Below are 13,498 nucleotides of genomic sequence, written 5' to 3' on the forward strand. Positions count from 1 at the left end.
TGTCTTTTTTGTTGTAAAAATAATGTTTTTTTTATTAGTGATATGACTATTTGGTGCTTCCACTATAACATTATATTGTGTATTTGATCAATAAGATTTTCATTTGAATTAACTACTGGGCGCTGAAATCTTCTATTTCAGGGTTATCAATTCTGGACGAAGACAGATCAAAAGGGATTTTTCAAAATTGTTAATATCAATCCTGGCAAGTATAATATATATGGATGGGTGCCAAATGTAGTTGGTGACTACAAGAATGAGAGTGTCCTTCAACTCTCACCAGGTTCTCATTTAATTTACCATATTCAACTCACCTTTAACTATTTTCATGCATTACTCGCAAAAATCAGGCTTAGGTCTTATTTTTGTTGCTATCGATTTTTCTTCTTCTTATGTTCTTACAATTATCTTTCCAAATTAACAAATTATATATATATATATATATATATACACACACACACACACACACACACATGTATATATACACTAAGTTACAAGGTTTGAATTCGAGTTCGAGTTCGACAACTATGAAGATTGACAAGTCAAAAAAATCGAAAAAAATTCAACATTAAATTCGCCTAATGTAATTAATATATATATATGAGTATATATTATTTATTATTATATTATATGTTTGAGTTTCACGCAAAGAACTTTTCAATATAAAACTACAAAACAAAATATCTCTCCATGTCCAACAATATATCCAACAAATAATCATAATAGTTTGACATTATAGAGATTAGTAATCATAATGATATTTATAGGTTACAAAAAAATAAGTATAATACTTTTAATATAAATATTTACAATTTAAAAATTATAATATTTCAGTATATAATAATAAATATATAGTGTTTAATATGTAAAAAAAGTAGCAATTTTAAAATTTACAAAATAAAAAAAAAAAAAATAATTTGTATAATGTTTTAAAGATTACAAAATTAAAAAATATATAAAATTTGTATTATAACAAATTAAAATGAAGTAATATAAATTAATCAAAAATAGTAATATAAATAAAAATGTAAATTCTATTCATACTACAAAAATAAAAAATAAAATCACAATCTTATTAAAATAAACCTAAACCTAAAAACTTAGAATCAAAATCTTATAAGTTTATAGCTATTCAAATCTCAAACCCTAAGCATAGGCGAAAGAGTGGAGTTGTAGAGATGGGTTGCTACAACAGATTGAGGAGTTGCAGAGATGACAAACGAGAGTTGCACAACGTATTCGAATTTGCATTCCAAATCCAAAAATAGATAGCCATGATTTTGGTGAACAACTAGAAACAGATGAATGAGTTGCCACCAATGCTAAGAAAAACACAGATGAAAGTCTAGCCATTGATGTCCACAAAAACACAATCTAAAGCCCTAGTCGTCGTTGCTTACGAAAACACAGACAAAAGCCTTAGTCATCGTTGCTCATAAATTATTAGTGCATTCTTAGTATGTAGACAGGCTTTATTTATAATGAAGAATTGGTCTAAAATCTTGAAATATGGGCTGATGAAATACTATTTTCGCAAGACAAGAGCTTTTTACTTGTTCGTACGAATTTTGGACGAACTTTAATGAATTTCTTTCGGTATCGAAATTTGAATCTGAAGCCGTAAATTTGGTGAACCCTGTGACTTAGTATATACATATACATATGCATGTATATCAAAGTACTAAGAGTTGGAATAGGATCAGAATCAGCAAGGCCGAATCAAATCGCGAATTGGCCATGAATCAAAATCGAATCGGCCACGAATTGACAAATATAAAAAACCCTTGAAGTTTAGAGATTTCAACAACTCAAAACTTATTTCATACACCCTTTATTGAATATAACTCAAACACACTATAACATCATCAAATAGAAGTTAACATACATAAACATGGAACATAAATGATAAATCCATCACATACGTAACAATGTTACACAGAAAATATAAATTGTAGCTTGTAGTTGAAGTAAATAGAAATCATAGGATCATAATGATTCAAATCATAGAATGTATGTAAGATGAATATCCATAAGACATCAAATCATAAATGTATGTAAGAATCTAAGATGAAGATCCATGAAATGTATGTCTATCAATATCTATAAACAAAATGAAAAAACAAGGATCTAGCTCAAGCCTCATCATCATCCTCAAGCTCGGCCGTAGCCGTGGCCTCAGTGTCTGAGTATCTAGTCTACCTTTTAGAAAGGCGTCTGAGGTAGGCCCTAAAGGATTGCTAAGCTATAGCCCTCGAATGTAAGATGGGCTCACGAACAACATCACTAGGGACTATATCTATGCGTGTGCGTGTGCGTCTACCAATGCTTGAACATGCTCTAGGGTTTTTCTTTTCTCTTCTTCTCTCTCACTTTTCCTCTCTTCTACTCATGCTAAACAATTAGAAGGCCCTTTAGGGTTAAAACAAAGAGGAAAGGAAAAAATATATATTAAAATAACATGTGTTTTTATTAAAAAAATGTCTTCACTTTTGGCTGCCCGCGTGGCTGATTCGTGCGATTCATGACAAAAAATCAATGTTTCGATTCAACAGCTCCAGAAATATTGCCATGCATCAATCAAATTGCCAAATCGACAATTCTGGCAATTTTAGGGCAATTCTCGAACCTATGATGTATATACATAAATGCATGTACATACATATGTACATGTACACACACACATATTACCCCTAGAGAACATACATAGCACCATAGTGTGCACATAATTCTTTGCAAAAACAGATGGGCAAGATATACAATATTTAACAGCTCCATCCGAAAACAAAAATCCTGAACCACTACTCATTATGCTTGATCATGTCGCTTGTGAAGAGCAACCAGCTTCTAGCATTCTTAATTTGCTGCTCCTAGGTAGACCTCCTTATCACTGTTTGGGGTTCTCCTTAGCTGGGCTCGACTCCCCTTGTATCTAAAAATAACAATCTCTTCAAATATGTAGGCTAAAAATGAATAAAGTATGGTTCATTTAAATCATCTAATTCAAAATTATCTTAGATGTACGTGACATGAGCCATAATTGATAACACAAATATATTCCAAAGATATATATATATAAAGTTTTGTTATTATCTTTACTTAATCACATTAATCAATATTAATAATATCATTAATCAATATAATATTAGTATTAATCAATACAATATTATTGTTGGTTAATAGCTTGCTATTTATGAAGCGTAATTCAATATGGAATCAGTTTGAAACTTTGATACAATGTTCTCAATTGATTAATGCTGAATAGTAAACTGCTAAACCTTATCACTATTCACTATTCAAGTTAGAAGTTTAATATTTATCATTTGCAATATGTTTTTAAATGATTCATGATCTTCTTGTTCATATTTAAAGTCTTCGTTCTCTGTTATGCATTGATATTCAAAACATATAGGACATTTTATTTTTTTATTTTCATATAGCATATATATTGTTTCAAACATATTGCAAATCTGAAATTGAAATAGTGAAAGCTTACACATCTGCAAACATATCGCTGTTCTTGAAAACTCTAAATGTCATGACTCATATTTTCAGGTTTTCTATAAAATATTAAAATTATAATAAAAAAAATTGACAAACCCATACCCCTGTCCCCTGTTTTGAAAAATTGTCGTGCCTGTACCCCCGTACCCCTATCCGCATGCAACTATGATAACATATTGATGATTAACCAACGACCATAGGAGTATGTAAGGGTGCAACATCGGGGCTTCTTGGGAGGTCACCCATCCTAGTACTACTCCGGCCCAAGCGTGCTTAACTGCGTAGTTCTAATGGGATCCAGTGCATTAATGCTGGCATGATCACAACAATAAGATTACAAGTCAATATAAGTAATCGATTCCATTCATAATACTCCTTTAATAGTAATAATGACATATCAATAACGTTATAAGATGAACATCACTTACATATGCAAATAGAAGCATTGGTTGATCCATCCATGGTGGCCTTCGACCAAGGGATGTGACCATTAAGGGTCACACACGAGATAGAGGAAATAGAGATGGCAAAAAATATTGGGGAGGGGAACAAAACAACAAGGAAAGGTAAGGATGTCATAAGCCACAAGGAATATGTTGATAGACATAAAATTTGTCCAAAATATCTATATATTTCAATTTGAATTTAATTTCATAGGAGCAATAGTATAGAGCAATCTTATAAACAAATCGATATTATAAGATAATATTTCAAACAGATATATATATATATATAAACCGATAATGATAATATATAAATATATATAACTTTTATCAATATACAATTGATTAAGCAATTGATAAGTTAGCCTATGTAATTAATTAATGGATTATTAATGAATAAATATAACGAATAATCAATTATAATGTACAACCAATATTAATCCATAATCCAAATGAATAAATATCAAAGAAATTAATGTATTAATTGAAACACTACTTATATCGGTTGTCATTACAAAGTTTCCATACAAATTGTTTCAAATGTGGGGTCAATCAAATGGAATGGAGGAAACAAGATAGAGAATTGCAGTTTACCGGCTCCCCCAAGCTAAGTAGGCCTCTCCAAGGGATGGAATTTTCATAGTGGAACGTTTTGTCCTCTTGTGGACCAAGAGGTGATGGAATTTTCATAGTGGGATGTTTCATCCTCTTGTAGACCAAGAGGTGAGTTATCATGGTGGGACGTTACACGCCTTGGGCAAATGCCCTCTTGATGCCTTCTTACCAAACTAAATCATAATCAATTATGAAAGACACATTTAACATTATTTTTTTAATAAATAAGGATGAACCTAACAATATGTATACTCTGTATTTTCATGCATCAATGTATATGCTTCGTGTCTTCATGCATTAATTTGTATCCTTTGTGTTTTTGTACATGTATTTCATATTTTCAGATGTATGGCCTTAATTTCAAATGATGATCTTATTATAGTTTAGGTAAGTGTAATGCCCCAGCTATCTAAATTGCTTGAGGGTAAGCAATTTTGGAAGAGGCAGTTTGTCACGAGCCATAAGGGGTATATTGATACACATAATTTGTCCAAAACACACACACACATCATTTTGAATTTAATTTCGTAGGAATAATAGTATTGTTGGTAAGTAGATTTGTCACTAAGAATGCTATCTTTTGAATTATCCTACTCGTCCTATGAGCAATGACAATTGTTCCGATAGTTGGAGAGATTGCAATTGGATCATGATCTAAGTGCAATAATCCCTTGCATTTGAGAGGGGCAGCTCCCTTGTTGAGAGGGTTATTTTTCATTTGCATGTACTTGTAATCTAAAAGTACATAGAGGAGAAAGTACATAAAGGATAAAACATAAATCTAAATAAGATGGACAAAAGAAACCCCACTGATAGACATATGAAAACCAAGTAGGATTGCACAAAGGATAACAATTACAAAGGAGCTCCAATAGAGGGTGAATTTGATATGCAACAATGATGAAAGAAGGAAAGCACATTTCTGACGAAGAAACATGCTACCTAGATATATTCAAACCAAGATACCAGAGTATGATTGTATTTCATCCTTTACATATATCAAAAGTACTCAATGGAATTATCAATTTAATAAACGAGAAATTGATAACAATAATTGGAAAACACACCTAAGGCATGCGAATCAAATGGATTTTTGGTTATTCTTTGAAAATATACAAGTTCAAAAACCTTCAAGTACAAATTATTAACATAAAAGTTCTTTACAAAATTGTGCAGAGTTTCTCTTTTGCAAAAAGTCCCCTTTTTACATTGCAAAGCATTTTTTTATAGGTTTCCTTAGCTAACTATCTCTTTTGAGTTAGTAACTCAATGTAGCACAAATTGAACGAGGTTATGAACTCCACAAATTCTGCCCAAAATTGGTCAATTTATTAACTTTGACCAAAAAGCGACAAAAGTCACTATTTACAAATATAGAAAATTAAAATGTATCACATCATAGAGAGAGAGAGGTATTGGTCTTCTCAAAGTGACAAAGTATCTTCTTGCAACAACGAAGAACTTTTTCATTGAAATCCACCTCAATTGCATCAAATGACTAACTTTTCATTCATTTGGAATTATGTCTTCACATCTTGAAAAAGTTGTTGCTTTGAAATTGGAAGAATTTCTCTTTTGAAGTTTGCAAAAAAACTTGAAAAATATCACTTGCAAAATAATAAACATTGTTGGTATAAAAATTTACATTTTGCATCTTTGATACCCTTTGAAGACTTTCTTTGCAAGTCAAAGTTATGTGAACTAGTCCTCATTGTTGCACAATAGGAATTGGTGTACAGTCCACTTTCTTCTCTATCACAATGTAATGTTCCCCGTCTTTTGGGCCCTCAGTAGAGTTCATAGCCTTTCATTCTCCGAAGGCTAAGTGGAGAAATACGGAGACATAAAGTAAATTAAAGTAAAGAAATAAATAAATCTAAAGGTGTTTACCGTACTGGTAAATTAATCAACGCATACAGACAATGATCACGAACAGCAGAATTATATTCGCATATGCCAGACATACATTATGCTTCACAATATCAGTAATAGTAGATGATAGATGATTTACAATGATCCCAGACGAGATATAAATACTATTCGCCGAACCTTCCCGAAGGAGTCCGTCGGCCACAAACATTATGTCCGCTACAAACTATTTACCCGTCGGCTACAAAATACAAAACACCGACGACAATCATTCCGTCGGCTATAGAAACACTGCCGGGACCATCCAATCAGAATGATTGTCGTCGGTGTTTTGTATTTTGTAGCAGACGGGTAAATAGTTTGTAGCAGACATAATGTTTGTGGCCGACGGACTCCTCCAGGAAGGTTTGGCGGATAGTATTTATATCCCGTCTAGGATCATTGTATATCATCTATCATCTACTATTACTGATATTGTGAAGCATAATGTATGTTTGGCATATGCGAATATAATTCTGCTGTTCGTGATCATTGTCTGTATGCATTGATTAATTTACTAGTACGGTAAACATTTGGCGCCATTGCCTAATGGACCTGGTATGCAGACAGGCGGATGGAAATTAAATGTCGAATCTGTTGAATAAAAATAAGAACACAGTGAAGGATAAAGATGACATTCGCGCAGCTCAAGCTAATTTAATTCTGGCACAGCAGGCAGAGCGCCGGAGGAGATTCCAGAAGATTGCTGAAAGAAACCGAAGCGCGGAGGAATTGCTGGAGGAGACTCGACAACGGGTGGAGTTGGTAGAAGAAGCAAAGGAGGCATTCTTGAAATTGTGTTCGCCCAAGGAAGAGAATTCAGATGGAAGAGCATCGCCTCGCACGGCTCGGAGTGCCGAGGGAGCACGAGCGTGGAGTGACCTCTTCGTCTGGGATACACTTCCATGGGAGACAACTTCAGAAGATCCTTATTCCAAGGTTTGCAGCTGTTGAGACCGTTGGTGTGAGAGTGCAGACCTCCGGTGTGAGAATTCAGACCTCCGGTGTGGAAGTGCAGACCTTCGGTGTGGGAATGCATACTGTCGGTGTGGGAGTGCAGACCTCCAGTGTGGGAGTTCAGACCTCCGGTGTGGAAGTGCAGACCGTCGGTGCAGGAGTGCAGACCTCCGGTGCGGGAGTGCAGACCTCCAGTGTGGGAGTGCAGACTGCCGGTACGGGAGTGCAGACTTCCGGTGTTGGAGTAAACAACGCTAGTGTTGCAGGACCCAGTAACGCCTCTCTACCAAATTCAGTTGTGATGGCGGGACCCAAAGAAAAGCTGCCGAAGCTTGAGGGCGATGGTACAGCCGACCCCATCCGACATTGTAAGACATGTGAGACGATCTGGCGGGCAAATGGAATCACAGATGCCAATGAATGGGTCAAGCAATTTTCGGCAACCCTACGGGGTGTGGCAATTGATTGGTTTTCGGATACGGATCCACAAAAGCTAAATAGCTGGGATAACATTCAAAAGGAGTTCCTGGCGGAATTTAAACTCTTGCGGGATGATAATGAAATCGTAGCAGAGATTTTCAATACCAAACAGGGGAAGCACGAAACTGTTCGCGTCTATGCTAGGAGATTAAAAGACTTAATAAACAAAATGGAAAGCAAGCCGGTGGATGGATTGAGGAAAAGATGGTTCGTGAACGGCCTACGCTCGAAATTATGGAGGAAAATGAAAATTGTGCCACCGTCGTCATATGTGGACACGTATAACAGAGCACTGAACCTTGAAAGTGAGCAGAAGACGAAGAAGAAACTAGCTCCTCTGATTTTGATGACGACGAGCCTGCCAGAGATGATAGCAGCGACGACGAAGGCAACAGCAAGAAGGTTCGTGCCCTACAGAAAGATATGGTTCGCATGATGGAGTTTTAAAACATGCAGAAGGAGCCAAAAGGCAATGAACTATGGTGCACGGAGTGTAAGACTGACGATCATACTAAAGGATCGTGTCCGAAGAACCAATTTTGTGACATTTGTCAGATCATAGACCATTCCACAAAAGAGTGCCCCTTTAACATGAAGACAAGAGGATCTCCGCATGTGTTTCTTACACAGGAGGCTTCCCTGTCGGGTAGTAGCGGAAACACGAATACCGCCGGTGCTACATCCGGAGGATACATGAATAATAACAGACGGCAAAATAACAACAATGCGAACAATAACAATAATAATGAGAGCCGAAGTCGAACCTAGTATGATGCAAATGGACGGCCGATCATTCAATGCCGAGCATGTAATTTGTGGGGTCATTTTGTGCGGGATTGTACAGCGGCAAACATACCAAAATTATTATGCAGATGGTGCGGACCCGGCAATCACGAAGATTCCAAGTGTCCAAAGGCTGGAGTAAACTTGATCACTGTCGGCACGAATGTAGAGGAGGTTCTGGCAATTACAAAGAGGCAAGCGGAGGAAAAAGGAAAATTGGGAGAAATGCAGGCAGAAATTGGAAAGGCATCGTCAGCAAGGACATCTCAGTTGAAGGACATCACCGACACCTTGGCAAAGAACTTCGCAGAACAAAACATTGTACGACAGATCTTACAAACGGAGATACCAGTTAAGATAAGTGACCTTCTCACAATGCCCCAGTTACAGACGGCCATTCTGAATCATACACCGTTTTCGAAAGCAACGGAGGACACAGGAAGGGACAGTAGGGAAGTGATGACAACAGACCCAATGCTGCTGGCACTCACATCCGGACGGCATCCAACGGTCATCGAGATGGAGATTTTGGGAAATGTTTTGACAGAGACAATTGTTGATGGAGGGTCCGGCGTAAATGTCTTATCGGAGGATACCTGGAAGAAGTTGGGAAAGCCGATGCTGTGGCCACCTACATTCTAGTTGCTCACGGCGGACCAGAACGGGATCAAACCTTGAGGGCGCAACCGGTAACCATTGGTACGCAACCATTTTTATTGGATTTTGTGGTTATTCCATTGAAAAGAAAAGGATATGATGCCATTCTGGGACGAGATTGGTTGTTGCAAGCAAAAGTAAAACATGATTGGAAACAAAATACCCTATCAATGGAGGGCGGAGGCAAAAGATTCATAATTGACCTGCACACACAAATGTTCGGCGAGGAGGCAGCATCGTCAGATTTAGAAAGTGACGACGAAAGTGATGATGAAGGAAAGAAGAGAATGGAACCAGACGAAGAAGGAATATTGAGACTAGACGGAGGATCGAATGACGACGACCTAGACTCGATGAATGGCCTTTACCATTGGCAAATAGAAGACTACGAACTCTTTTTCGAGTTGTAATATGCTAAGGACCGATGAAGGTGAGAAAAAGGAGGAAAATGAGTGTCCAGAGGAATACAGAGAAGCAGATGATGCAAAGGAGGTTACGGCTGAAGAAGGGAAGGACATACAATATAGATCCAGAAAAAAGAAAGATCCCACCATTCGGTACACGGTGAACGAACTGCACAGGAGGAAAAGAACGCATTGCACCATAAAATTACTTAAAGGGTACCGACAACAAGGAAATAAGCTAGATGTGCGACAACCGCACAGTGGGTAATGGAGGTAACACAGAACAGACATAAGGCGTGGCATGACAAACTTAGTAAGTTTCAGCTGGGGCAGTTGGTACTCAAGTACGACGGTCGGGATGAAATGAAACAGGAAAGGTTTAAGGCAAGATGGGTTGGACCAAATCAGACCCAGGAGGTCAACGACAATCGGGTGATAAAATTGGAGACGTTGGACGAGCAAGAGGTGCCTCCGGTAGTCAACGGATTTAAATTGCAACTATATGGTGCCAGGAAGACTCTGTCGCTGTCACAGAATGGCTAGCTAACTCCGTCGTCGTTGCAGAATGGCGATGCCTGGAGGCAAAATTGAGGTGTTGTCTTTCTATTTTATTTTATTTTTGTCTAAAAAAGAAAAAAGAAAAAAAAAAGAAAAAAAAATGGAAAAAAAAAATGGAAAAAAAAAGAGAAAAAAAGAAAAAAGAAAAAATTGAAAAAATTGAAAAAAAAAAGGCCTCCACGGGAGGTGCCCTGTAGGCACCTGGCCGCGGGAGGTGTTCTGCAGACCTCCTATGCGGGAGGTGCCCCGCGGGCACCTATTCGCAGGAGGTGTTCTGCAGACCTCTTCCGCGGGAGGTGCCCCGCGGGTGGTGTTCCGCGGACCTCCTCGGCGGGAGGTGCCCCGCGGGCACCTCTTCCGCGGGAGGTGTTCCACGGACCTCTTCCGCGGGAGGTGCCTGGCCTTGTTGCGACCTCGCGGGTTTCTCATTTCTGTGGGCTTCTTTTTCAATATTTTTGCCGCCTATAAAACAGTCTCCCACCAGTGTTAAGCAATCTCCCGCAGTGTTATGGTTTATGTTTTTTTTGTGGTGCCGGATGGCAGTTTGCAGTGGGGGGTTGAGATAAGCAACTGTATTTTCTGGGAAGGAGGTTTTTTTTTGGAGGTTGAAGGATTGGCGTTTATTATTCCAACAGATTTTTCGGCTCGAGCGACGGTTTGATATGGATAGAGAATGCACGCTAGAAGGGAGCATGTGCATGTTGTCAATCTAGCAAGCGGCAGCTTTGGCTTTGGGTGAAGGTTTGAATCAGCAGTGGGAAAGGTGTGTGGCGGACTGGAAAATTTTAGTTGGAGGATTGGAATACAGGAGAGGGAAAGAGGTGTGTGTAAGCCTGGAAGCCATGGAAGCAGTCAGAAGTGAGGAGCTATTAATTAATAAAAAAAAAAAACAACGATAGATTCAAGTTGTTCGGAATGAGTAGCAGACGATGCCGAACGGAAGGGGAAGCAGCAATGGTTACTAGAAAGAGTGCAGAATCGACAGAAAATGACAGAAATGGTGTGTTATGTGCAGTTTTGTGTAGGTTTCGAAGTGCTAATTTGGTCTTGGCGCTGCCCCTCGACCCCGTCGGGGGTGTTGCCCCTTGGACCCCCAGTCATTGCAGATATCAGTCGTGGGACTCTGACTAGTTGATGAAGACCTGGAGCTACTGCAGGCATAGAGTGTTGTGTACCAGAGGCACTTGGAGTAGGTGTTGGCTATGAGGCTGTCTTGGTGGATGCGTAGAGAGCTCGGGAGGAGCTGATCGTCGAGCTGGAGGCAGTGCAGCGACACTTGGCTCGGGGTACCCAGGAGTTGGAAACAGAGAAAGTAGCGTGGGTGGCTATCAAGGTTAGCTTGAGAAGACAGTATTGTGTTAGCAGAGGCTACAAATGCAACGGGATGAAGCTGAAAGTGATGTGACAAGAGCAGATTTTTTTTGTTATAGTTAGTCCGTTAATGTATTTTGTTTGTTAATTTGTCTCAGATATTTTGTAATTGTCGTCCGGAGACAACTTTCCTTTTTGGGGGGGATGGTGTCAGCCGACTGGATGGTCCCGGCGGTGTTTTTGTAGCCGACAGAATGATTGTCGTCGGTGTTTTGTATTTTGTAGCCGACGGGTAAATAGTTTGTAGCGGACATAATGTTTGTGGCCGACGGACTCCTCTGGGAAGGTTTGGCGGATAGTATTTATATCCCGTCTGGGATCATTGTAAATCATCTATCATCTACTATTACTGATATTGTGAAGCATAATGTATGTCTGGCATATGCGAATATAATTTTGCTGTTCATGATCATTGTCTGTATGCGTTGATTAATTTACCAGTACGGTAAACAAAAGGTGACTTTGTATTAATTTAATTTTCTAGAAGCACAACTAATTATTGTATTGGAAAGTGGGAAGCTTCATGAGAGTGCATTTTCTACAAGCACTAGTAATAATTGTATTGGAAAGGGGGAAGCTTCTAGAGAGTGCAATTAAATAATATTTTATTTCCTTCTAGAAGGGTGAAGGAAAAGAATAAATAGAGGCAAGAGTTTCATTGTTAAGCATCTAATTATTGTCAATTGCATTTGATATAAACTTGGGAGAAGAAACTAAGGGTTTCTGATTTCAGTTAGCCATTGGAGAGCGTCAATTCTTCAGTGTTGCAACCATTTGAGGTGGTTAAATATCCATTGAATTTGGCATTCAGGAGAGCTTCATTCTGGAGTTCTATTTGTGTTTGAAGTAAAGGAATAACCAAAGAGTTTGAAGAATAGTGAAGGACTAATGAGTGCAGATTTGAAGATTCATCTTTGGCAGCCATTAGTAATCATTTTTTTTCCTTGCTGCTATAGTACACATGAACAGTGCCGCGCTACAGTATTTATGCTTGATTTCGATTGCAACTTTCATCTCCATCCCTGGGCATCACTATTATCAGGTTCCTCTTGCAACTATTAGTAGTTAACATTGTAATGTTAGGCATATAATTTTGCTATTGTAAGTGATAATTCAGAATCAGATTTGGCATTGTTGTAGTCATTATTGTAAGCCCATTTGTCTTGGCAAATTCATAGCAACATTGTGCATGAGAATCAATTCAATAAAGGAGATATATGTTGCATACCATTTGTTTGACGAAATGTCCATTTAATAGCATATATGATCAGCATAATAGTTGTATGTCAATTGTTTGTCAAAATGTCAGTTCGCTGTAGGTATGCATTCCATATCTAGTTTCCATGTATATGCATTAAAAATACCAAAAAGAACTGCACTTGCATATTAGCTCATTGTCAGAGGTATTGTAATATCATTTGCGAACCTTCTAAATTTCTTAGCATCATTCAAACTATATCAAACAATCTAAAACACAAAAAAATTCAGAAAAGAGAAAGGCAACATAAAAGTGTTTGTCAATAGTCCTTGAGCTAAAATCAGCTAGTTTGGGCAAGGGATATTACATTGGTATCAGAGCTTGCTTGCAAAGTGTTCGAGGAAATGTCAAACAACTAAATTTTAAAAGAATTTTCTATTTGATGAAGTTATAACCAGTTGCGGATATTAAACACAAGCTTTTTACAGTGGTCATTCATACACCATCTGTGCACCTACCACATGCAACATCAAGAAGTGACCCTGACAGATAATTCAATAGTTATGACTTTTTGCTCCTCTGTTGCAATTAAATTTGGATTGTTATCTTCATTATTCACTTCA

At 37.8% G+C, this 13,498-nt stretch overlaps 1 protein-coding gene and 1 pseudogene across 2 annotated transcripts in view; one reads left to right on the plus strand and one right to left on the minus strand.

The window, feature by feature from the left end:
• LOC149535017 (putative rhamnogalacturonate lyase B) overlaps positions 1-13,498 on the plus strand; it is a 193,134-nt gene that overhangs the window by 92,180 nt on the left and 87,456 nt on the right. For both annotated transcript variants that reach the window (XM_089807207.1, XM_089807208.1), the window contains exon 11: positions 142-283. In XM_089807207.1, the coding sequence (XP_089663333.1) occupies positions 142-283 (142 nt within the window). The remainder of the gene's footprint in view (positions 1-141; positions 284-13,498) is intronic.
• LOC149535018 (5S ribosomal RNA) lies at positions 3,711-3,829 on the minus strand (annotated as a pseudogene).

This window comes from Cupressus sempervirens, chromosome 10, assembly GCF_028749045.1.
Source record: "Cupressus sempervirens isolate cs-2001-9-10 chromosome 10, ASM2874904v1, whole genome shotgun sequence".
Lineage (NCBI taxonomy): Eukaryota > Viridiplantae > Streptophyta > Pinopsida > Cupressales > Cupressaceae > Cupressus > Cupressus sempervirens.